This window comes from Podospora pseudopauciseta (genome assembly GCF_035222475.1).
Source record: "Podospora pseudopauciseta strain CBS 411.78 chromosome 2 map unlocalized CBS411.78m_2.2, whole genome shotgun sequence".
In the NCBI taxonomy this organism is placed as follows: domain Eukaryota; kingdom Fungi; phylum Ascomycota; class Sordariomycetes; order Sordariales; family Podosporaceae; genus Podospora; species Podospora pseudopauciseta.
In genome coordinates, this window is record NW_026946664.1 from 224,980 (window position 1) to 249,226 (window position 24,247).

Sequence of the window (24,247 nt, forward strand, 5' to 3'; positions counted from 1 at the left end):
TCCATCTGCTTTGGCTTTTTTTGTGTTTTGTATATGTCATGAGAGTACAACCAGCCATTTGACAAAGCCGAAACCGGCCTTCTCGATACTAGCCTTTCACCTAACAACCCATGCCCACGTGCCTATGCGTCACCACGAGCCAACCGCTTCCGCTTCCCTTTCCCCTTTCCAGATCCACTGCCAGTGTTCATCACGGTAATCGTATGTACAAATCTCAACGTTCCCTTCTCGACTCGAAACTCGTGACTGTCCGGTATGCCGCTGAAGCTCAAGAAAATGGAGACGGCGCCTACCGTCTCGTCAATCACATACCTCCGGTCCACTAGCTGCACACCGCTCGGGATGCCCACGTCGCACCTGTCATTTTGCCCACCGTTGCCTGTATAGGCGCCACCCTCCAGTCTAGCACAAGGCCTGCCCCACGGCACAACGACAGACTTGTCATGAAAGATGTCACAGTACGCATCCCCAGCGGCCTTGATCACCTCTCTCGAGTCTCTATCTGCCTCGGGGATCGTCCCCCAATTCTCACGGGATGCCCAGCGCAGGGTTCCGGTTGCGTTGAAAAGCCAATCGCCCGTGGTGGTGGACAAGAGATCAACCTTTGTGATCTGGGCTGACGTAAAAAACATCTGCACGCCAATCACGTATGGCTGCGCGCCCGTGGCCGAGATAATTTCGGTATAGGTGGCGCATTGTGTCGTGTCGAGGCTGTGGCGTGAGAAGTCGATCTTGGTAGCACGGGTCAAGGAAGAGCCTGACGTGAGGGAAGCATTGCGAAAATTCTCGTGGTAAACGGCTGAGGGAGAAAGCGGCTGTAGCAGCGCAGGGTTGCCGGCTGTCTGCGCGGCGAGAAGGCTGTCGGCTGCCGTCTTAAGGAAATCTCTGGTGCAGGCCGGCTGCGCTTGCACGCCAGACCCCTTGATCACCAAGAGGGTCGAGAGGAGGAGCGAGGTGAGTGAATGCATCATCAGGGTCGTGTGGAATACCAGGCAACTGCTATCCGCGTGTAGAAAGCACGAACAGGAGAGGTGCAAATCGAGGACTAGTCTAAAAGCGCCCCTATTTATGCACTGTCCATTCGAGGCTAATGTGGTAACGGGTAATATATCAACCCCCTGGTTCCCCAACTTCAATCAATATTGAAGGGACGTTATGAAGAGAGAGGAGACAGTTTCGGCAGTTTGGATCACGTTGGTTGATTGGTAGGGAAGCGTTGATCCAAAATACATTCCCCTTCTGTCACCGGCTTCAAGCCGGTGTGGCTGTCTTTGGTTGACTTGTTGCCTCTTGGGCTCATTTTGCCAACAAATCCCCGTCGTTTTCGAGGACTCCAGCAGCCCATGAACCTTCGATGTCGTGGAAGTAAGCTTTGGCATACATCTTCAAGCTGCCCAACTGAAAGAAAGGCAAACTCAGCGTAATAGAATGCCCAGTATTATTAAATTCGTATCCCATTTAAGTGGTCAAAGTGGCCCCCCTCTCCATCACCCAATGCCAGACACATACCGGCCCACTATGATCCTCCTCATGTAGCTTCTAGTACCCAGCTCTCTTGTACGTCAAAGGTCGTGCTGTTGACTCCCGACAGGACCGACTCACACGGCATCTGGTAGTCTGACAGCAATATCTCCCGATTGCGTGATGTAACGCACCCATGGGAGTGATGGGTATTGAAGCTAATGGACGAGTCAATGAGAACACGGTCAAAAACGCAAATAAGGGCAGAGCAAGCACATACCTTGGGCTCTGTGATCTTGAGGTAGCGCACTTGGATGCCGCTGGTGGTGAAGTAGGGAATCTCGAACTTGACCTGAATGGGTCGCTTGGCACCCTTGCCAGGAGCTCCCACGCCGCCCATGCTCCCGCCGAAGCCACCCGTCATGCCACCGCCATGCTCGTCGTCACCTCGCACACTGGGTAGGCCGAGCTCGGCACGCATGAGAAACTCCTTGCCGCCACCAAACTGCTTGATCTTCCAGACGATGGCACTCTGCTCTGGCGCATAGTGCACCGATCCGACGTTGGTTCGGAAGCGTGGTGTATCGGCGTCGTCGGGCACCGGAACAATAATCTCGACGTTGTTCGCCGTACTGCGGCGCTTGAATTGCGCCCTGGCCTTGAGCATGTATTCTATTCGCGATCCACTATGCGACTCGACAACGCACTCGACCCAGATGAGCGGCTTGACCTGGGTGTTGAGACGATATGACATGAGCTCAAATTCTCCGTCAGGGGGGATGAAGCTGATGGTGCGGTCGTTCTCGAAACGCGATAGACGCACACACTGGTGAAATTTGACATCCTCCATCTCAATGGCCTTGCCACGCGTCGTCCGCCCCGTGCTTTCGAACATGACCTTGTCGTTGAGGCCCAGCCGCAGCTCGGGCATGCCAGACAAGTAACACTTCATCTTGATGGCACCCAGAATTTCCGATCGCAACACATTGCCGTTGGCTGACACAAGAAGGTTGAGCGATTCAATAACATCCAGAAACACCTCGTTTTTGCGGTAACGGATACCCTCGGAGCGCCACGACACGGCGTTGGTGACAGCAATGGGCGGACGAGCCTGAATCTCGAGCTTGTGCGACTCCTGGGTGATGTACTCTTGCAGAATCTTGGATTCGGTAGTCTGGGGGTAGCCAAAGTCCATCATCTCGTCGAGAAGCTCGTATATAATGACAAAGTTGTCTCGAATAGACTCCTCCTCGAGCGCCTTGAAGTACTCGGTAAACACCTCAACAATTTTGTGGAGAAAAAGGAGAATCTCGGCGGCATTGGTGTTTCGTTTCGTCAGGGCGAGTAGATAGAGGTTATTGTGTCTGATGTAGAGGTAGTTGATACCCTCGTGGGAGAAACAAGGGGGGACGGCCGACGACTCTTCTTCGGCTTCGCTGAGGAGGATGGGGAACTTTTCGACGGCTGACATGGGTATATCTCCACGATAGTTTCGGGCGAGGAGGGTTTTGCCCTTTAGGTCGAGAAAGAAGATGGCTGAAGCCATGGTACAGTGACGGTATGGGGATGGCGATGGGAACGCTTCGCAGGAGCTCCCGTCGAGAGCGATTGGGGGATCGGTCGGGCTGAGAGACTTTAGGACGCGGATTGAATCGTAATTGTTGCTACAAGTACTCCCATTACCCAAAGCAATGGAGTGATGGCCGTCGGTGTTGTCGTCGCTATATTGTCGTCACTATCTTGTCGTCGCTATCTTGTCGTCGCTATCTTGTCGTCGCAGGCGTTGTTGTGTCGTTGAACAGCCAGCTGCTAGACACCCTGGAAGGTCCCGTCGCTATTATCAACCAAGGAGATGCCACAGGCCACAACCCTGACGTTGCTCAATTGTGGAGCGTGCGCTGGCCAGGCTGGCCAGGAGGGTTCTGAAGCTTAAGCCTGAGGCACTGTGGCGCCAGTGTGGAAGTGCCTTCTAGGTTCTTGTGGCTTGCCGCCGGTGAAAGGCGAAACCAGGCTTCCGGCTTGGCTTTCTGTGGGGCCTGGGCATGCTTTTGAAGGTGGGGTTCATGGACATGGGAGCGACAGGTGGTCAGTGCCCTTCGGCTACCCCACCAATTGGTTTTGCTCAAAAGAAATTCTCGCTGCGTTTTTTTCTCCTCTTCCTTTTCCTTTCCTCAACGCGCCCATTAGACAGTGCTATCATCATGCGCACAACAAGAACCGGCATTCTGTCAGTTCCGAACCGTGCCGCCGTGGATGAATATGCGATTTCGAGGCGCGGAGATGAAGGATTTTCCGCTAACGGTTCCATAAGAACTGGCCGAGTATCTCTCTTACTGCTTGGCCGGTGTCAGAGGAACTGGACATTTTTGGCTCTTGCCAATTCTCACATGCTACAGTATATCTTGAGGTGACCGGATAACCACGCCCGAAGCCTCCTTCCACGTACACTCTCCATGCAAGGGACCCCTCCAAAATCCCAACAAAAAAAGAGCTAGGTGAACTTTTGGGCAATCAAAGTGGGTGGCACCGTAGACAGCTAGACAGTCACACAGCCCTGGATGGCGGAGGACTGATGTCTGGGCCTGATGAATGAATTCCGCCAGGAACTTTGCATGTGATGGTGGACAGCAGTGGAGCCTTTCCTGCAAGTCTGTGACAAAGCACCTGAGCGCGTTCAGGGCCGAGAGCTAGCTCCAAGATAAAGCCGCTCTGCATCTCTTCAGTCCGACACGTGCTTTTCCACCTGGAAACAGGTTCCTTGCCAGTCACTGAGTGCACCTCACTATCTGACCTTCTTCTTCGCACTCAGAACATCTGAAAGCAGCAAATTTGATGAAGACTGTGCGTAAAGCTTCTGCCGGGCTGCACATGACGTGTGTTCGGTACCGTATGTAAAAGTAAAATACACTCCGTAAGCTCTGCCACCCTGTCTGTGTCGCACAGGCCGTCCTCGAGAGAAGCTCAGAACCAGAACCCCGCCTTACCCGCGTTTGGTGGAGCAATGGCAACGTCTTGGTTGTTTCTTCTTTTTCGTATCTTATTCGGCTGGCTTTTCTCTTCATTTCTATGTACCTACCTACACTATGTCCCGTGGACTGTGGACGGAGGCATGCCACTACTAGGTATAGAGAAGGATACGTCCACACGAGGCGCCTTCTCAGTGCCCGTGACAATTCAATATGGATTTGACGTACGTGCTACATTTGCAGCCAAAAGTGCATTTTACGAATCGACCGGAATTTGCGAATCAACGAACCTGACCATGGTGGAAGCCATGGCCAGTGCCGATTTTGAAGGCCTGACAAGTAGTGTGGGTTCAGGCACGATTGTAGGTAGCGCACCCGTGCCCGTGCCTGCGGGAGGGAGCAGCATGTGCAAATCCCCAGGCTCACATGGAGGGAAGGAAGGGTGCGTTGCCGAAAATCCTGCCCGCTCTCTCGCCTCAACCCTTTTCCAAGAAGCAAAGAAGCCCCCTCCCCCAATCCGTCTCCTTCCATCCATCCAATCAATCACTCACTATTTCACTAAACTACCTAGTGTTACCTACTGCCCTTTTGCGGCTTCTCTTCCTAGCGGACACCTACCAGTCGCCTGACGCCAATTGCCAAGTGTCTAACCCGAACCCCGGTCAGCTAATGCCGGTCTTCTTGCCCGTGCTTGAATTGCTTGATTATTCATTCATTCATTCATTGATATTATCGGCCCCCTCCCCCAACCCTCCCAGTCGCTTGACCATTATTGCTTCGTTCTTCAATCTGCTACTCTTCCTCCCCTCCCCTCCTGCCAACGCCTGCTCCCACATCACGTCCGCACGTCCGCTCCCCTACCAGCACCAGCTCTCCAGCTATTACTACCCTGCGCTTGTAGCATCTGACACCGACGATCCAGGCTCCATCTCCAGCGAACAGGTCCCGAGCAGGCGGAGCGCTGAGTCGCGGTCTGGTCTCTCTGAACCATCCAGCAAAACCTCAGCCCTGCGACTCCTCCAAATGACGACAGTCTCCTAGCAGCGGATCCGCTGAATTATAGCCTCTACAGTAGGAGCCCCCGGTTGTGCACCCAGGCCCGCGGTGCTGGGAAGGGCACCTCCGGCAACATGGATCACATGCTGGTGCTGCCTCCTCCGTCGCAGTCCCCGACACCCTCGCAGCTAAAATCACAAGACGCGAGTGCCGCTGTCTCCTATCCGGACTACGAGCGCCGCTCAACACCAGCGGCGTTCCACGAACCAACTTTGACGATGCACTCGTCCCACCTAAACAGCCTGCCGCTACCGCCCATCTCCCATCCAGGCGACCCAACCTCGCGATCCTTCCCCCACCACACTGCCGAGCTGGCCCCGATCCAGCCGCCGCACGAGAAGCCTGCCATTGGGGCCGCGCAAACTCTGCCGTCACTCTCCTCCGTCACTGGCGCGCAGACTCCTCGCCTGCCCTCGCTGTCTGCAGCCTCAGAGTCTTCGTATTCTCCCCTGTCTACGGCGAGCACATCGACAGTAATCACCGCGACCACAAACAAGACGGTCGCTTCTCCCAGTCTCCCCATCAATCATTGGCCGAGCCTGAATCCCTTCACCACATACTACACACCGAGCCACGTGCAGGGTTCCGAATCGTCCATGAACGCGGACGTGACCAGCGGCAAACCAAGTCACCACAGGGCTACCAGCGTCAGCCTCGATGACCCGGGGGTGCGTGCCGCCGCCGAGGCTCTGGGGCGCCTGCGAACAGGTATGTGCCCGAATCTTGTACTTCAACATGTGTCAAGGCAGCGCCAGTGTGTGTAGTGTCTAGAAGCTAATTTGATCTGGTACCTGGAAAAGTGGACACCATGCCCCACGACAGCGACGGCCGGCGCAACCGGACTCCCGAGGCGTACCAAGTGGGCACGCCCAACTCCCAGGAGAGCTCCAGCGAGAGACAGCAGGAGCCCCTGCTGTCATTGATCACTACGTCTTACCCCAGCATCGCCCCTGTTGCGTCATATCTAGAGAGTGCCACGTCGGTCTGCAATACGGCCTATACAAACTCCAAAAACTATTCGCCCGTCCTCAGAAGGAATGCCGAGTACATAGAGGACCGAGTCGTGAAGCCGGTCGCCAAGACTGTAGGGAGATATGGCGGACACGGGCTCAGGTGGTGGCTGCAGAAGCCGGGCAGGAAGCAGCGCTCACCGTCCGACTTGGAAGATGGGCGACAGGGAGTGAAGCGACGGAAGGGGGACACGGACAGAGAATCAGCCATCGCGGCCCGCGTCATGGCCGATTTTGACATAGGTTCTAAGGATCGACGCACCTCGGTCAGCACGGTCGACACGTTGCCTGCCTATGACGACCAGAGGTCGCCGGCCTACACCGAGAGGGCTGACGAGCAGAGGGGGCCGAACTCTCAGGATGAAGAGTCTGGGAGCTATAAGCTGTGGGTTACGACGTCCAGTCTCCGCGTTGCCATGCAGGATGAGAGCAAGAAGCGTCTCCGGGTTCTCATCGGGGTGCTGAGCAACACCAACGGGCGGATCACTGACTTCTTCGAGAGCCTGACCAAGGCGGTGGAGGAGTATGATCGCTCCATCGCGGCAAATCGCGAAGATGTTGCCATGGATGGCCAAGACGAACACAGTCACAATGAGCTTTCGACACGCATCATGACCCTCGTTGACGGCATAACCAAGACGAGCGCAGCGACGGTCGACATGGTCAACAAATGCGCTGCGAGTGCCCTGCCAGATAACGTCAAGGCCTTTGTGGCTCGTCGACTGATAAGCTTGCCCGCGCAGTGGAAGCTCATGGCGTCGCAAGAAGGGCCGGACGCGCCCAGGGAAGGTGGCGACGAAGCAGCAGCAATCCGTCACAGAGCACACTCGGCATTGGCGCTGGCCAAGGTGTCTCTCCAGATTATGACGCAAATCACCGATGTCCTCAACATGACGCTGAACGCTGTTGAGGAATGGTGCGAGAACCAAAACAAAAACGAGAGCTCCCAGCCATCTTCCCCAATGGGTGTTCAGGGGCCGGTGGGCGTAGATGGGGACGTCAAGATGTCAGATTGAAGAGCACCGAGGTCTGTACTCACAACAAACTAAAAAGAATATGGATCGAGCAAAGGCCAGGCCTCCAAAAGCATTTATCCTCATCAACCACACGTCTCCTACGTACACAATCAACTTTTTTCTCTATGTATCATTCAGCCGACCCCCCACGCCACTAGTCATTCCTTTACCTTAGTCATCTTTATTGTATTTATTAAGTCGTCTTCCGAGGTTTTGACCGGTTGTTCTCTCCGCACAGTACAATCGCTTCTGCCCTTCTTGCTTCTTTTCCTTGTCGCAGACTTCTTTTGCCGATTGGTTTTCATATTTCAGGTTTCAATAGACCGATCGAATTTCTAGGAAGGAAGGCTCTCTTTGATGGCGAGAGACGCTCGGTATGACCGGAATACAACTCGAGGTTGACAGTTGATAAAGCACACACACAAGGATGGAGAATAAATCAGAGACCCTGTGATAGCCTATATCCAAAATTCTTCTAGGATCGACCGCTCCGTGCCACCTTGGTGCAAAGATGCACTTTGAGAAGGGCACATTTTCGCCTTTTTGCCTGCACAGAACATTGGCGTGGGTCAATAACCCACGCACATACATAACACACGAAGGCGCATAAAGTGTATATCTCGCGTATTGCGTATCAAGGAGTATATTTCAAAATCAGAGAGCACCTCCTAGTCTGCAACTATCCCAAACAGAAAATAAACATCAAAATGAAACATTGAGATACTAGATGAGCAATCGCCATATTCGGAAGGGGAAAACAGCCAGGAATGAGTAAAGAAGGAGGGAAGAGACAGTGGACAGCAAGCATTTTGAAAGCCACCTTGCAGACACCAGACATAATACCCGACAACAATGTCGCAATAAACACTATATTTGATGATGAAAACCCGCAAGACAATGCGGGAAACAGAGAAAATCAAATACAGCTCGCTGGGTCCGGGGTATAGATATAGTGCGAATATCCGTAAGGATCGCTGACCAGGTTGCTGCTCGAGCTCCTGCCGTACGTCGTCGTGGTGTCCGAGACGTACGACAGAGCATTGGCGTTTGCCTGGGCATTGATCATGTTGGCAAAATGATTGGCCTGCAAAGCATCCTGATGATCGGCATAAGAGCTTGTCAGGGTGTGAGAAGCGTCGCCATAAGTGTCTGGGTAACCTGTCCCATCGCCTTGTTCTCCCGGGGCTTCACAGCTTTCTCCAGAGTCTGGGGAAACAACGACTTCCTCACCACCCCCGCTACCAAAATCCATCTCGCCCACGTCCTCTCCCGTGCTGGCGGCGATCAGCAGTCTCGTGAACCCCCCCACGGCAGCCAACGCTGCCATGCCCGTCCCGACAGTCTTGAGGGTGGAGCTGTTACCTCCCCCAGACCCGGGCGCGTTGATGCCTTTATTCAGTTTGGCAGGGTCAGCGGTTGTGATCTGCTGCCATGAACCAGTTGAGGGGCCGGTGGGAGCAGGCAGCGGAAGAAATGAGCCTCCTCCACCTGATCCCCCTACCAAAACAACAGTTGGCGTAGGCTGGGGGTGGTGCAAGTAATGTTGCTGCTGGTGCTGCTGGTGCTGCTGGTGCTGCTGGTGCTGCTGGTGCTGCTGGTGCTGCTGGTGTTGTCGAAGGTGATGACCGGGAAGTGAGTTGTGCGGCTGTGGGTGTGAGGGAAGAGACAAGGGCGAAGCTGCTATCTGAGGATAGTGAAATTTTGCCGGCGGTGGTGGAGGTGAAGAGGGTGTCTGGTTTGAGGCAAAGACGTGCGGAGTTTGGCCCTGTGAGACAGGAGCAAGTGCGGCTGGGCTCTGGCTCTGGCTCTGATCTTGGCGCACTGGCGGCACAAAAGGGATAGCAGACTGCTGGTGGGATGCCGTGTTCTGTGCGTGGTGGTGTGAAGAAGCCCAGTACTGTGGTGTGTACAGCGGCTGTGGGCTTGTCGTCTGCTGGGGGACCACAATTCCCGCCTGCCTCTGTCTTCTTTGCTCAGCGGCGCGCACCGCAGCCACCTGGGCTTTTGTCGCGGCCTCATGAGCACTCGTGGCGGCGCTTTTGAGGGCCCCGCCGAAGCGGCTTGCCGTCTTCTTGCTCCACTTGACCGTTTCTTTGCTGAATACCGAGCTGGCAAAGTCCCCGAGTTTCTGGCCTGACGAATGGATACCAGATATGGGAGGGGGTGATGTGGTGCTGGAGACTGACGAAGTGGGAAGACTCTGTGTGGGTGAGACCAACGGAGCGGGTTGAGGATGGTGGGAAGCGTATGACTTAGGCCATGACGGGTAGGCGGCAGGTGTGTATACAACACCCGGAGTACCAGGGGTCTGGGACGGCGAGGGAAGACCTGCACCGACGGCGGTAGATGGCGGGCCCGCATGGGAAACTGCTGCTGAATGGGGAGCATGCAGAGGTATCACCCCCTCATGGTCCGGTGGCGGCTCCCTCTCGACCGGAATCAGGCCCTGATCGAAATCACCACTAGCTTGAGGCCGTGGAGTCGTTGGCATCGAGCCCTCAAGCTCGGCACAGAAAGTCGGCGGCGGCGGGATGCTCGACGCAGGCCTCACCGGCTTCCTCCGAAGGGAGGGTTGCATACTCAAGTTGGCCACGGCAGGTATCAGCCCGTCCATCTCGCTCATCATGTGCGGCGTGATGGAGTGGAAAGAGAGTCAAGAACGGCAAATACAAAAACCCCAAGGTCGGCTTCCCGCTGCCAAGAGACGGCTGAAGAACACGTTGATGTGCGGCTGAGGTTGGTATTTGCCTAAGTTGGTTAGGTAGGTACCTAGGGATTTGTAGCGGTTGGGGGATTTGTAGCGGTTGGGGGGTTTGTAGCGGTTGGGGGGTTTGTAGCGGCTGGGGGGTTTGTAGCGGCTGGGGGGTTTGTAGCGGCTGGGGGGTTTGTAGGATGTGGGGGAGCTGAGTGATCCTTGGCGTTGTAATAGGTCTGCAGGTCCTTTTGTTGCTGTTGATGCCATTTTTGACTTTTTGGAGGATGTGCATAGCCTTTAGGAGGTTCTAGCGGGCGAGGATGAAGGAACATATAAGCATCACGGCGCGCTTGTGAAAGCCACCCAGCTTGGGACCCGGGGGCTTGGGATCGTTGCGGAAACCGTGCACCCATTTGTCGTGTTGAATGATCCAGTTGAACTCGTTCCAAAGGTATATAGTCTTTACATCTTTTGGCAGCTTCCGGACAAAATTCTTCGTTGCCGGGTCTATAACATAGGAAGTCGCAAGATTACCGGTGTGTATGTCCCGGTGGACCCAGAGCATAAAGGCAAACCTGAACACGTCCCACCTGGTCTGATCCAGTTGTTGCATTTCCTCATTCCACTCCGTTTCTGTCTGAGCCCCCCAGTCTGGAAAAGCCGATCAGCAAGCTGAGACGACACAACACACCAAGAGTGGACTCACTGTACAGCTGGCATGTCCGCGCAAACAATCTTACGTAGTCATGGAAAAGAGGACGTCTATTGTCGGCGGGTCTTCCAAAGATTTGGGCTGTTACCTCACCTCTGAGGGTGTGCCAATTGTCCCTCCATGAATGGTCGGTGTGACTCCAGCTGTTTTGCCCGTGCGCCGTGTTAAAGTTGAAGCAAATGAATTCGGCGACATTGAAATATTTGTCAATGAATTTAGCATGGCTCATCAGCTTCTCTCGGGCCGCTGTGCGATTTGGATCATTTCGATTCTTGTCAGTGCGGCCATGGTGCAAGCATTCACCTGTGGTGTGGGCATTATGTTAGTTTCTGTTTGTAAGTACAGCATAAGATCTTGGTCACGAGTTCACTTACGAATGTACCTGGCCTCCACGGGTTCTAGGCCATACATGGCTTTGAAGACTTGATCGTGCACCATCTGCCAGCTCCTCTCATCCGCCAGGGGCCGTGGTGTGGTATTCATGCCGAAAACCGTTATGAAGTCCGGCCCATTCGGGGGTTGGGGGGGGGTAGAGTAATACGGGACTGAGAGTATCACGCGCCGCTTCGCCGTGGCGATCCAGAACCAGCTTGTCAGCTACAATTTCGCAGTCCATGAGAAAGTCGGCCCCGTGAAAGCGTCTAGATAAGGCCGTTGCGAGGATGGCAGGTGTGCCTGTGGAGAACGGCTGCGGCACGACAATCTCTTGCGCGCCATCTTCTTCTGGGACCCGGTCCATACAGTCTCTGACGGCAACCCGGGCCGCTTCAGCGTTAGGATTGGCGGTATACTCATACTTCGTCTTGTTTTTCATAAACGTGATGACAGCGCGGGTCCGGACATCAATGGAATGGCCGCGATACCTTTCAAATGAAACCGGGTTCATGGTCGCCATCACATCCTGTAGTCTCTGATTCTCCTGTCGTAACCGCTCGACCTCTTCTGTCTTTTTATGGATTCGTTTTTGCAGCTTTTCCGTTTTGCTGCCACCTGGTGACCCAAGCGAGAGTTGTCCAAGCCCAAATGTGCTATTTTCCAATACGGTTTCCACGGCGGTGTGCACCTGTTGCTGACTATCATGTATTATCTTCCGGAGCTTCTTCTCGAGCAGGGCGAGTGTGCGAGAGGGGCTGATCGTAGCATCCACGTCCTCGGCAATCCTACTCCTCTCTTGATGCACCTTCTCCAGCAGGGCTTGGTACTCCTCATGCATGTTTTTGAAAACAACGCCTTCCAAAATACAGCCCGAGTCCTCGTCCGTCCAGAAATATTTCAGATCCTCTGTTAGGGGGTTGTTAACAGACCACTTGTACGCATCTTGGTGGCTTAATGCCACGAGGGCACGCCTCACTACGAGTTTTTGGGGTGTTATGTTGAGGTTGGCCTCCTGGTCGTACTTCGTTACAAGGGTCACGATGTTTCGTTTGTACCTCTTACCCCATCCTGATGGCAGCCCCTGGCTTAGACGAGTCCCGATGGGCGGGAGTTTCGCAGTGTCCAATAGCGCCTGCGCGATCGTGTCCCATCTCGTAGAAGCTACGGTACCGGTACTGGTTGAACTCACAGAATCTCCTCTTGAACTTGTAGGCCTTTGGTAAGGGGTCTTCGGCGACACGGTCGGTGTTGGCGTTTTTGGTGTCCGGCATTTTCGTGGTTGCTCGGTGGCGAAACTAGGTGGGCAGTGTTGGAGCTGTTGAATCGCCGCTACGTACTACCTGACAACTTGGGGTTTATCAAGACCTTTGAACTACAAAGATACATGTGAGAGGCACGATGGCCGTGGGTCCTTGTTGCAGGAACCACGCGATTGTGTGGCCGGATCCGGAAACCGACGCACCAAAGCTATCAAGCACGACAAAGGGACCACACAGTGCGGACGAGTACAGGCATATACAATCTATTTCGGTGTCTCCCAGCAGCCCAACATGCCCCATTCGGGCTGTCTGGGCATGAGACTATATACATATCAATGCATGTATCTAGGTAACTAAATATGTACAACGAGAACACGAACTCTCCCTCAAATTTAAACCAACAACAACTCTAGAAGCTTTTCTTCCACTTCATCCCGCTTGTCCAGAGCCATGCTGTCTCTCCCTCTCTCCCTCTCTTCTTCCCTTTGGAGTCGAGTTTAGAAAGGAGGGTTGGCGTTGGTGAGGAGCTGCTCAAAGTAGGCTTGGAACCACTGGCCGGCCTCGGGGGCAGGCTTGAGGGCATCGGCGAAGCCGCAGTGGTGATCATAGCGGGCAGCCGTGGTGTCGCTGGTGCCGTCGCACTCTCCACCGGGCTTGATCCAGACAAAGGCGTCCTCAATGTCGAGTCCAGTGTCGGTGGTCGGGCGGGGGCCGAAGCCAGTGCCGATGGCATTGCACCAGTGGCCCCACTCGAGCTGGCCGGTCGGCTGCTTTCCGGAACGGCCAGTGTCAGTAATGAAGTGGGCGGGGAAGCCGGCAGCAGTGAGGAGGGGGCTGAAGGCCTGGACAAAGCGCTTCTCGTCAAAGTTGGGGTTGGGGGTGGTGTACGAAGGAGCTGACGACAAGCTCCAGCCGTTGTAGTTGGCAACGTTGGTAGCGAGGCCGCGGAGAGAGGTGGGCCTGCCAGCGTCCTTGTAGATGCCAGCAAAGAGCTCAGCAGCGGGGCCAATGTTGGCTGGCCAGCCAAGCCAGCCGGCGTGACCGGCGTCGAGGTACATGGCGACGTTGGGCAGGTTCAGCTGCTTGAGGGCGTAGACTGTGAGCTCCTTGTAGGTGTTGGCGGCACCCTGGCACTTGGGCACGTTCATGTTGGTCACCATGTTGGCGAGCGAGTCGGGCTCGATGACAAGGATGGTGCGGATGTCGGAATACTGGACGAGATGGTGACGGATGCGGTCAATGTAAGCCTTGTACTTAGCAGCGCCGCCATCAGCGATGGCCCACTCGCCGTTGGAAGCGGCAGCAGCGCAGTCACGATCGGGGAGGTCGTAGACGACAAAGATGCCGGCGTAGGGAGGGTTGGCACCGGCCCTGTTGGCGGCACGAATGTCGGCCAGGGTGCCGGAGAAGAGAGTGTCGACCGTCACATTCCTGTCCATCCACTGGAAGCTGGGAACCTTGGCCACGGCGGCCGCCTTGGTGGCCATGGGCCCGGTGAGGCTGGGAATCGCCAGGGTGTGCACCTCGGACGAGTAGTAGCTGTTGGCCCACTGCTGGACACCCAGGAAGGGGTTGCCCGAGTAGCTAGCCGTGGACGAGGCACCGCCGCCGGGAGGAACCGTCACGGATGCCCCGGCGCTGGTGGTGGTGGTGGGCACGTTGACAGCAGAGGTCGAGATGCTAGAGCTAGTCGGGCGGCTGGAGCTGCTGGTGGTGGTGCGGGTAGAAGAAGGGGCCTGCGCTGTGGTGGTCACCTGGCTGCCAGGAAGACACTGCGAATACCACTGGTTCTGGGCAACGCAAGTGCTGCCCGAGGCGCAGCAGGTCGCGCCGGTCCAGCCTTGGCCGCCACATTGGCTCCTGTAAAGCAAAGTGGTCAGCACAAAGTTCATGGCTGGGGACAAGCTAGGTCGAGATTCGTTGCTTGGGAAAGGAAAGGGGGTGGTTACCAGACAGAGCCGCAATTTTGGCGTTCCTCGATGACAGGGGCTGCCAACGTGGTGGCTGCCAGAGCAGCCGTGAGAAGGAGTCTCTTGGCCATTGCGATGGGTGGACGGAGCTGTTGCGGGAACTCTGACTTTGATGGACTGAGCGGTGCGGGCTGCCAAAGCTCTAGAGACAGTCCATCAACAAGGAGGAGCACCCTCTTTTATGCCAGTCCAACACACACACAACTGCCTTTGGGGTCAAAGGGAACCCATTTCGGATCGACGGGAGCACGATCCTGAAGCTGGAGGGAAAATCTCCTACGCGGGCGACAAACACCCACACACGCACCAGCCCACCATCATGGCCAGCTCATCTGGGCTGGGCAAGGAGGAAGATCGCTCCGAGCGACGCCACCCAAGCAAGGTCCCGTCGGTCCAGGCTCCGAAAAGAAACAAAACACGGCGGAAGGGCCATGAGATGTGGTCATCCGGGGCGCCATCTCAGGTTGCCAATGTGGAGGTGGAGCAAGTCCAGGAACGGATGGGACCGAGAGCCGAAAAAGCGTCAGGCGTTGTTTATGGGAAACCTCTGAAATCTCCGCCAACCAGGTTGGCAAGAGGGCGCGTCGAAGCGGAACCGGGTTCAGGCCATCGCACTTGATTGAGGTTGGATCGACTAGATCTCGGAAGCCTCGTTCCTGAATATCCACGATGGGAAGCGCAGAGCCCTCCGTCTGCGGGGAAGATGGGGATGGGGGGACAGGAGGTGGGGGTGCGGAACAGACTTGCGATGTTCCGGCATTGTCGTGCTCTGATTGACCCGCCGTTACCACCAAGGCGACTCTGCCATCGGTGCCATGGCACTAGCCGAGCCTGCCGAGATCTTGAGAGCGTTGCACTCTTGGCGGCTCGTCTGGGTTTCCATGCCCTCGCGGCCGAAAGTGGTCATTCCCAGATACCGGGACGGCACTCGCACGAGGTTTGCAATGCATCCTCTCTTTGCATCCCGTCTATCCGCTGCGCTGCGCTGCCGCTGCCGACTAACAATAGGCCGGTCCTTGATCAAGGCGCTCTCACCATCAAGGTGCTGCCGAGTCGAAAACAAGCTCGAGTCTGTCCGCTAACACACAGTCGACTTCGGTGCCAACGATGTTGGCAAGATCGGTGCTATGAAAGAGTATGCCCAGCTCTTGACTTGTGTACCAGCTTGCACGGTCTAGATTGCCCGAACCAAGCACGGTATACTTGTCATCCACCATGATGAGCTTCAGATGAGAGTGCACTGGTTCTTCCTCTTTGGTATGTGTGCGCATTGTGAGACTCGGCTGGGGGCGGAAGTAAGAGATGCGTAGCCTTCCAAGGGGGACATGGCCAAGTTCCATCTCGGCGGGGAGAGACTCTGGCTTTGAACGCTCCAACTTCCGGAACCGGCGCAGCAGAGACCGAAGGCACCATGAAGTTGTGGTGCCCGCCGTCACGAGCTGCTCCAGAAGCATGAGATTGCGGCTGGTGACAATGTCAACATCAACTCCTCGCTGGAGAGCGCTCAAGACAGCGCGGAGCACCGCTTGACAGGTGAGATTTGGTGTCTGCACGTAGATGGACCGCCGAGCCCCTTCAAGAAGCGCAAGTAGTGCGACGTTGAGGGGCGTGCCCGGGGGTTTGGGGTCCTTTTGCCAAGGAAAGGGACGGAAATGTGGGTTCCGGTGACATGACGAGGGTAGCAGAAGAGTTGGAATAGGCGACGGAGATTCGGGGAGGAGGGCGGCGCGGCGGTGGGCGGCGCTGGCAACCAAGGCAAGCCCCGCCATCCGGACATCGAACGCCGGTGGCTCGAGGAGGTGGTTCCGCTCAAGGGGTGGCTGGACACCGCCGTGCTCGGGCTCCCAGGTCCGAGAATAAAACGACAAGAGGCCGCTAACCGCCGGCCCTGTCACCTCGACGCAACCCTCGAGCCAAGGCTCCCAGCTGACATTACAGCTGGGGATAAAGGCACGCTGCCTGTCTACAATGACAAACTTGGGGTGCATCACGCTGAAGGGCAGGAGGAAGAGACTTTTGGCCTGGAGCTGAATAGCAGCGCTTTCCAGCAAAGCAGGGTCTGGCAGGCCCAGGGCAGCTTGCCACGACGACGGCGGGTAGATGTAGCCATCTCGTGACTGTGGATGCAGCAGCTTCTGCAGTAGAGACCGTGATGAAAAGCAGACGCGAACTCGCAAGGGTGGGATGGGAGTGGTGCCCTTGGACCTGGTGTCGTTGAGGAGCGCACGCCGGTGGGCAGCCAGCTTGACGAGAGCGTCATGGAGGGCCGAGAGCGTAGCTGACGGGGCCCAGAAGCAAGTCACGAGAATCACCTCGCGCCGGGCGGCGGTGAGGGCGGGAATCAGCACGTCGGTGTAGATGGAGGCACCAGTGCCCAAGGTGAAGCTGCATGGCGAGCTGTGCGTGACAAGCAGCTCTCGGTCCGACGCGTCACCAATGTCGAACCAGGGAATCTCAGCATGGCGGGTGATGTTTTCAGTTGGCTGGCCGTGTTCCAGTCGCTTGACGAAGTCGTGTACAAGACTGGACGTGAAACTCATTGTTTTGTTGTTGTTGGGTGACGTCTACTCTACTTCGCAAGAGAGAGCCAAAGCACGCCCGAATGGTGCAGGCCACCTTGGCTTGCTGATAAGATAAGAAGACCTGTGGTCATCCATCTCTTTAGTGTTATGCTGCCATGCTGACCTAATCAATAGCCCGTAATTAACCAGGCCAGCCAGCTCCAAGGGTAGACAGTGTGCTATAATATATGTTAAGGCACATAAGGCATCCAAGGCACCGAGTGCGGCACCTAGTCCCCAAAGAATAATATATACAGCATAAGCGTGGGGGTTTCAAATTCAATGTCATCCACCAAAGGAGCAAACTCGCCATTTCCTGCCCCCAATCATCCATCCGTCTTGAGCATTGTGCTATTTGCCTCGCTCAGCCTTCTCGGCATTCCCTTAAGCGGAAAGAACTAGTGATGTCAGTGGCTACCGCCGTCATTCGAATAACTAGCGTAACAATGGGCCTTGCGATGTCGTGATCAAGACCCCCTGTAGATGCATAAGGCAGCGCGGGGAGGCGCCCCCCCCCTTAACCAATAACAGAGGCGGATAGCATATGTCGCCATTCTAGCGGAAATGTGGCAATGGACTTGGACTCTTGTCGTGGTGATGTTGGGTATCTGGGGTTGCGGATTTTTGTCCTGCGCTTCGGCCTCTGATAGACGATGGCCGGTACCCTTTCTTATCCTCTATGCAGAACAATGATCGCGTTTGACGAATTCAAGCCATATCCGGTTGAGACGAGCCCGAGTCCCCCACGGAGGCTCACGGCTATTAAAGAGGAGTGATGCCTTTAAAATAGTGCGATGTTTTGCCTCTTGAGCTTGTCTTCTCATCTCAGGGCACATACGTAGACACGTGCCTTAATCGCCGAGACTCTGTCCGACCTTCCCCAAGCATCCCAATCACCATGACGGCCAAGCTCTCAGCAAATGCCCAAATGGCGCCTCCTACGGCTGACCAGGCAGACCAACATCATGACCAGAGTCTTCGGAAAGTGAAGGCCGAGCAAGACCCCTTGTCAGCCTCGCCGTCCATCGATGTCGAGCACAGCGATGTGGACGAAAAGTCACTCTTGCGTAAGATCGACTGGCGCCTCTTGCCCGCCGTCGGTGTGCTGTATCTTCTGTCCTTTCTCGACCGCAGCAATGTTGGCAATGCAAGGATCGAGGGCCTTACAGGCGACCTACACATGACCGGAAATCAGTACCTCACCGGCCTGACATTGTATTTCGTAGGCTATGTCATCTTCGAGGTAAGTAGCAGCATCTAGTAGCCTCTTAAAGAGGCTCCGTACTGACAACGGGTCTTGGCCGGCGCCTTGGTTTGCTAGGTTCCATGTAACATCATCCTCAAGCGGACCACCCCTAGGTTTTGGTTGCCAACCCTGACCATTCTGTGGGGCATCGTGGCCACGCTGATGGGCATTGTTCAAGACTTGACAGGCTTTTTCATTGCCCGCTTTTTCTTGGGCGTCACAGAGTCTGGTCTCTTCCCCGGCGTGGTGTACTACTTTTCAATGTGGTATAAGCGACGGGAGAGACAATTTCGCATCTCACTTTTCTTCAGTGCGGCAGCGCTTGCCGGTTCGTTTGGTGGAATTCTCGCCTATGGCATCGGACACATGCGAGGGATTGTGTGGGAAAACGGCTGGCGATGGATCTTTATTCTCGTAAGTCGACCAACAAGTGGCCGCGTGTGCCTCGTGGCTTGTCGGTGATGGCAGTGAACTGACACTAAGTCGATGAGCAGGAGGGCATTGCTACCGTCGTGGTTGCCGTGTTTGCGTATTGGTTCATCTACAACTACCCAGACACGGCCGAGTTCCTGACAGCTAAGGAACGGAGTTTCATCCGGAACCGTCTTGCTGCTGACAGCGATGCCACCCATGACGAGCGTTTCACATGGGGCAACGTTGCCAAGGCACTCAAGGACCCAAAGTGTTGGCTCTACGGCCTCAGTTTCCACACAATGAGCCTGCCTCTCTACACCTTCTCTCTTTTCTTGGTGCGTCAAACTTGAACCACCTGCTGCTGTCAAATGCCAGTGTTGAAATGCTGACAAAGGCCGGCCTCTCTTGCTCGTTAGCCCTCCATCATCAGAGATCTCGGCTACACTGCAGCCAACGCCCAGCTCTTGACCATCCCCCCTTATGCTTTCGCCTTCTTCACAACCCTGACGGTGGCAACCTTTTCCGAAAAGTACGGGCAACGCGCCATTCCGCTCATCGGCTCGGCATCCTTTGCCATGATAGGCTACATTATCCTGCTGGCCAACACGGACCCCAAGAGCCAGCCAGGGCTCTCATATACGGGAACCTTCTTTGCCGCCGGAGGTATCTACCCAGCGACGGCCTTGGCGCTGTCGTGGCCGGCCATCAACGTCTCGGGCCAGACAAAACGAGCAGTCGCCAACGGTATGCAGATCAGCATTGGAAACCTGGGTGCTGTGCTAGGAACACAGCTCTACCGGCAAAACGACGGGCCCCGGTACATTGTCGGGCACAGCTTTGCGCTGGGCTACTTGGCAGGAAACATCATTGTATCGCTGATTCTGTACTTGATTTTGAAGAAGGAAAACACCAGGCGGGATGACATCACGGCCGAGGTCAAGGAGGTGGGCGAGCTGCACGGGGACTGGGACGGCGACGACGACGCGCGGTGGCGTTTTCAGTACTGATGTACAGAGTACCGGATAATAGTACAGAGATGTCCAACTTTTGCTTCGTAATGCGTACATTTATTTGTAGTGTAGTGTGGTGTAGTGTAGTGTAAAGGGGTTCAGGGGCAAGGCAGCATGTGGAGATCGCCAAGTTCCAAGTTCTGAAGGATGGTGCTTGGCGGGTAAAACGTGCATCTGAAACAAGCTTTGCAGTCCTGGAAATCGAGAGTTCGTCCCGTCTGGCGTGTCTGGGTCATGCCGGCAGATCACGGGATTTGGGTTGGACGCAAAGCATAGGGCAAGACCGGGCTATGCTTGGCTTTCCACACACACCCCGTGCCTCCCCTCCCTCCCCAAAGCAAGAGAGGCACATAGTGTAGTGTAGGTGATTAAAAAAGCCTGCGTCGGACTTGTCAGACAGCCGCACCTCAGGTACCTGAACAGATCATGTTGCAGCACCTGAAAGATGCCGACACGTGTCCAGGGCTTTCCGCATCGGGAAGCTTCTGGTCCAAGCGCTCCCTTGTGCGTGCGCCAACAGGGGGAGGTGGTATGGATCAACGCGGTTTCAGAAAGCTTCAGACGGTCCAGAACACACGGGACACTGCCACCGTCAGCTCAACCCCTGCGCGGCCCAGCATCAGCAAGTGCAGCAGTGCCTGCCGCCAATTGATGGGTTGAGATTGATGATTCCTGACATTGGTTGATGAGAGCAATTGCCAATTGACATCCCGTCTCGTCTCGTCTTGTCTGTCTGTAAGATCTCGTATCCTACCTACCTATCTCCGTCCCCGATCGCCTCCTTACACCCCCCTCCCTCCTCCCTCCTCCCTCCATTTTTTCCCTTTCCTCTCTCCCTTCTCTTCCTCTTCTTTCTTTCTTCTCTTCTTCTCCTTTGCTTTGGCTTTCTCCCTCCTTGCCCTTTCTCGTAGCTCCTTAGCCTCTGTGATCTAGCCATCAAAGACACACTCACACCCTCTCGCTCACGACCGATCTTTCTCCCATTGTGGCCATCCAACTGGAACTCCAAAACCACCCGCCATGTCCGACGATGGCCCTGCTGCCAGCGCCCCGGCTGCTCCTGTAGCTGAAGCTGGAGGGGCTGCCGGCCACAGCCAAGGCGGTCTTCACAGCGAGACAAGACCAAAGCGCATCAGCACCCACAGCCCCGTGATAGAGGACATTGCTTCGCTTACCTCGCCCCGACTCTTCACCCCAAATCCCTTCAGTCGCAAGAACACATCGTTGGATATTGATGATTACTTTGTGAGTTTCTCCTGACCGGTCGGTCCCTTAGCTGTGGCGACGGAATGGCTGGATGAACCCAGGTGCTGATACTGCTCTGCAGACAGGTCCACGCGATATCCAGAAACACTCCAAATGGCCCATCTTCCTCCAGATGCATGGCAGCATCCTGCCCAAGATGATTCTGCCCTTGCTCGCTATTGGCGCCTGGGCGTCTCTCATCACCATCCTTAGTATGAAAGTGTACATGCGTAGGTCCCTGTTGCCTTTTCTTTGTTTGCCACCGTGCGCACAACTCACGCAATGTCTTTCCCATATAGTCGGCATAAACAGCATCCTGCTCACCGTCCTCGGTTTTGTCGTCGGTCTGAGCTTGTCATTCCGCAGCTCCACGGCCTATGAGCGCTACAACGAAGGCAGAAAGTACTGGGCGCAGCTGATTCTGGCAACCCAGAATTTGGGTCGGATCTACTGGGTGCACGCTTCTGGCCGCAAAGATGTGCCCGAAGAGAAGAAGGACCTGGTGAAGAGACGCGAAGTCCTGGAGAAACTGTAAGTCCCCAGGCCGTGGAGAGTCTAGGCGCATGTGGGCTGACCTGTTGGCGTGACGACCAGTACCGCTATGAATCTTTTGGTGGCATTTGCTGTTGCCCTTAAGCACAAGCTGCGCTTCGAACCATACACGTGCTACGAGGACATCTCGAGTCTCATTTCGCACCTGGATACCTTTGCCAAGGTGGCCACCGAGGAGGACCCCGAAAATGCGCACCGGACCTTCAAGCGCCCGAGTTTCTTCAAGAGCGTGGGCGAGTACCTGGGAGTGTCGTTTGCAGAAAGCAACCCACGCAAGTCCCTTAAGAAGGCTGCCGTCCCCCTGGGCAACCTCCCCCTCGAGATTCTGTCGTACCTTGCCTCCTTCACCGACGAGCTCGCCCTCAGCGGCCGCCTGCCCGTCACCATGCACCAGACCATGGCCTACAACAACATCATGTCGCTCAACGACGTGCTTGTGGGCACGGAAAGAGTGCTCACCACGCCGCTCCCCATTGCCTACTCGATCGCCATCGCCCAAATCACATGGGTGTACATCCTGCTGCTGCCCTTCCAGCTCGTCAAGGTGCTGGAGTGGATCACGATTCCCGCTACAGTTGCCGCGGCGTATATCATCCTGGGCATTCTGTTCATCGGTCGCGAAATCGAAAACCCTTTTGGCCAGGACGTCAACGACCTACCCCTCGAGGCCTATGCTGCTCAGGTGGCCGCCGAGATGGACGTGATCGCCAGCCGTCCCGTCCGCCCCAGCTACGAGTGGATAGAATCCAAGGACAACCACGTCCTGTGGCCCCTGTCCCACTCGGGCTGGCCCGTGTGGATGAACCGTCCCGAAGAAAAGATTCACGAGGCCGTCAACCACAAGGTCCTGGCCACCTTTCACAGCAAACGAGCCAAGGAAGAGGCGATTGCACAAGGAAAAGTGCACTCGGAAAAGAATGGCCACAAAACGGTGAGCGTTGAGGCCGTGTAGGCTGTGTAGGCAGAGTAAGGGGCGTCTTGAATTTGTGTATGAAGGAAAAACGGCGGGGCGAGGAAGTGTCGGGGGTTGGAAAATGGTCTGGTCATGACAAAATAAGCCAAAATGATGCATGGAATGGCGTCGAGCATTTTGGTTTCACTTTCTACAAATCTTTTTTTTCTCCTTCCTCCCGTTGCTTGTCTCATAACCACACGACAACGCTGGGGTTGTTTTCGTCACACATACCTATTAACCATCTAATAAATATTGATCATACACATGGCTAGCTCTTCTCTGTCCCATTCTTCTCCCACCAAACTTTTATCTTGGCCTTTCAACGATAGGGCAACGTGCGAGCCATCTCCTTGATGTCTCGATCCTGCCTGTACTCGGCAATGCTGTGCTTGCCGGCAACATGGCTGACCAATGTCTCCTCGGTTTTACACAATGTGTCTCGATCGCGATGACACAGGCATAGGTAACAGGCGTACCCTGAATCTGGACGATGACACTTTGCCACAAACCGCGGGGTCAATATGAAGGACTTAGTATCGACCTTTTCGTCTTTGTCGCCGTAGCGACTTCCACGTGAAGATGATCTTCCTCGACGTTCCCAGTCCCGATCCCGGTCTCGGATAACCACCTCCTTTTCGATTCGCCAGGAGGATTGACGCCCCTCTCTCTCATCTCGGTCCGCGGGGGGATTCTCTAGCAGGGTACCACACGCCGGGCAGGTGACGTGGACCAGTGTGGGAGACTGGCTATGCTGCAAGTCTACCGCATATGGGCAGAATAGAGGGTCTTTTCTGTTGGTGCCGCTCCGGCTGTCGTCATGATACAGATTGTCGGCTGCTGCAGGAGGGAGTGCTTTTCGTACAGGTGGATGGTCCCAGCCAGCCTCACTTGCTGCATCTCCTCGAAGAGAGGGCGTGGAGGACGTACGGCGGATGGGCGCTCCAGGCCTTGGCCCTCGTCTGGGGATCGGGGCGGACTGGAGGAAACGCTGATACTGATCTTGGAGGGCGCGAATGCTGCCCTCGCGCGCAAACTCGGATGTGTTGTACAGCCTGCTCAGATCTGGCGGTTGGCCAGTAAGCAGGGCTTCCTCCAAGAGCTTGATGACGGTGCTTTGGAGTACTATGATTTGGCTCTGCAGCTGGGTTTGAGCGACCACTGGTCAGGAAAGCCAACAGTCAGCACGTCGTTCCTGGAGAAAGGTAGAGCGGGACTGGAGGTCTTACGGTCACCCCGGGCAAACTTTTGTCCCATCGTATTGTAGAAGCGGTCGTACTCTCGCTGGATACTTGGGCCGCCGTGCTGAAGAGAGCGTCGAAGATGGCGGGCGCCATCATCGTCTCGGTCGTGGTCATCATCCGCATCGGAATCAGACGCGGAACCGCCACCCTTTGCTCTCTTTCTCTGACCCTGTTTGCCTTGCTCTTCCTTCAGTTTCGTCCTCTCTTCCTCGGCCGTGTTCAAACGCGCCTCGAGCTCCTTGATTCGTTTGTTTTGGCCCTTGTCCCGCTTCCTCTGCCGGCGCTGCTCGACCAAGCGGTCGTAGAGGTTGATGCCTGTGATGAATGTGCCTGCAATGGTCGAGATGAGCGTTGCGAGGACAAATGCTTGCTGCGGGAGCTGTCAGCTTTCACGTCGTCAAACGCAAGAGAGATGGATGCTCTACCTGCCTTCAACTCTTTTTTCTCAGCCAAGTTGGCAGCGTCCATGGCTGCTGCTGGTCGGTTGTCGATAGCGGCTTCTG

General features: G+C 55.5%; 10 protein-coding genes across 10 annotated transcripts; 3 read left to right on the forward strand and 7 right to left on the reverse strand.

Moving 5' to 3' along the window:
- Positions 1–122: 122 nt before the first annotated feature.
- QC763_001200 (uncharacterized protein) lies at positions 123–971 on the reverse strand (the record flags this gene model as incomplete). The annotated part of the gene is made up of 1 exon (XM_062905236.1): positions 123–971. The coding sequence occupies one exon, from the start codon at positions 969–971 to the stop codon at positions 123–125; it is 849 nt and encodes a 282-aa protein (XP_062767748.1).
- Positions 972–1,598: 627 nt separating this feature from the next.
- Positions 1,599–3,007, reverse strand: apm1 (AP-1 adaptor complex mu subunit Apm1; the record flags this gene model as incomplete). Its single annotated transcript, XM_062905237.1, has 2 exons — positions 1,599–1,679; positions 1,742–3,007. 2 exons carry the CDS (start codon positions 3,005–3,007, stop codon positions 1,599–1,601), a joined length of 1,347 nt encoding a protein of 448 aa, XP_062767749.1.
- Positions 3,008–4,920: 1,913 nt separating this feature from the next.
- OPI1 (transcriptional regulator opi1) lies at positions 4,921–7,509 on the forward strand (the record flags this gene model as incomplete). The annotated part of the gene is made up of 2 exons (XM_062905238.1): positions 4,921–6,191; positions 6,284–7,509. The coding sequence occupies exons 1-2, from the start codon at positions 5,558–5,560 to the stop codon at positions 7,507–7,509; spliced, it is 1,860 nt and encodes a 619-aa protein (XP_062767750.1). The 5' UTR covers positions 4,921–5,557.
- Positions 7,510–8,425: 916 nt separating this feature from the next.
- QC763_001230 (uncharacterized protein) lies at positions 8,426–10,135 on the reverse strand (the record flags this gene model as incomplete). Its single annotated transcript, XM_062905239.1, has 1 exon — positions 8,426–10,135. One exon carries the CDS (start codon positions 10,133–10,135, stop codon positions 8,426–8,428), a length of 1,710 nt encoding a protein of 569 aa, XP_062767751.1.
- A 376-nt stretch (positions 10,136–10,511) lies between these two features.
- On the reverse strand, positions 10,512–12,700 carry QC763_001240 (uncharacterized protein; the record flags this gene model as incomplete). Its single annotated transcript, XM_062905241.1, has 3 exons — positions 11,291–12,700; positions 10,911–11,219; positions 10,512–10,855 (listed from the first exon to the last, which is right to left on the reverse strand). Exons 1-3 carry the CDS (start codon positions 11,397–11,399, stop codon positions 10,512–10,514), a joined length of 762 nt encoding a protein of 253 aa, XP_062767752.1. The 5' UTR covers positions 11,400–12,700.
- Positions 12,701–12,800: 100 nt separating this feature from the next.
- Positions 12,801–14,591, reverse strand: CEL6A (1,4-beta-D-glucan cellobiohydrolase cel6a; the record flags this gene model as incomplete). The annotated part of the gene is made up of 2 exons (XM_062905244.1): positions 12,801–14,410; positions 14,500–14,591. 2 exons carry the CDS (start codon positions 14,589–14,591, stop codon positions 13,048–13,050), a joined length of 1,455 nt encoding a protein of 484 aa, XP_062767753.1. The 3' UTR covers positions 12,801–13,047.
- Positions 14,592–15,557: 966 nt separating this feature from the next.
- Positions 15,558–17,060, reverse strand: QC763_001260 (uncharacterized protein; the record flags this gene model as incomplete). Its single annotated transcript, XM_062905247.1, has 1 exon — positions 15,558–17,060. One exon carries the CDS (start codon positions 17,058–17,060, stop codon positions 15,558–15,560), a length of 1,503 nt encoding a protein of 500 aa, XP_062767754.1.
- Positions 17,061–17,768: 708 nt separating this feature from the next.
- On the forward strand, positions 17,769–19,791 carry QC763_001270 (uncharacterized protein). The gene is made up of 4 exons (XM_062905248.1): positions 17,769–18,324; positions 18,403–18,741; positions 18,822–19,076; positions 19,158–19,791. Exons 1-4 carry the CDS (start codon positions 17,980–17,982, stop codon positions 19,746–19,748), a joined length of 1,530 nt encoding a protein of 509 aa, XP_062767755.1. The 5' UTR covers positions 17,769–17,979; the 3' UTR covers positions 19,749–19,791.
- A 499-nt stretch (positions 19,792–20,290) lies between these two features.
- On the forward strand, positions 20,291–22,798 carry QC763_001280 (uncharacterized protein). Its single transcript, XM_062905251.1, has 4 exons — positions 20,291–20,996; positions 21,079–21,226; positions 21,296–21,527; positions 21,591–22,798. Exons 1-4 carry the CDS (start codon positions 20,772–20,774, stop codon positions 22,498–22,500), a joined length of 1,515 nt encoding a protein of 504 aa, XP_062767756.1. The 5' UTR covers positions 20,291–20,771; the 3' UTR covers positions 22,501–22,798.
- Positions 22,799–22,822: 24 nt separating this feature from the next.
- Positions 22,823–24,212, reverse strand: QC763_0046560 (uncharacterized protein; the record flags this gene model as incomplete). The annotated part of the gene is made up of 3 exons (XM_062905690.1): positions 22,823–23,661; positions 23,730–24,114; positions 24,174–24,212. 3 exons carry the CDS (start codon positions 24,210–24,212, stop codon positions 22,823–22,825), a joined length of 1,263 nt encoding a protein of 420 aa, XP_062767757.1.
- Positions 24,213–24,247: the final 35 nt, after the last annotated feature.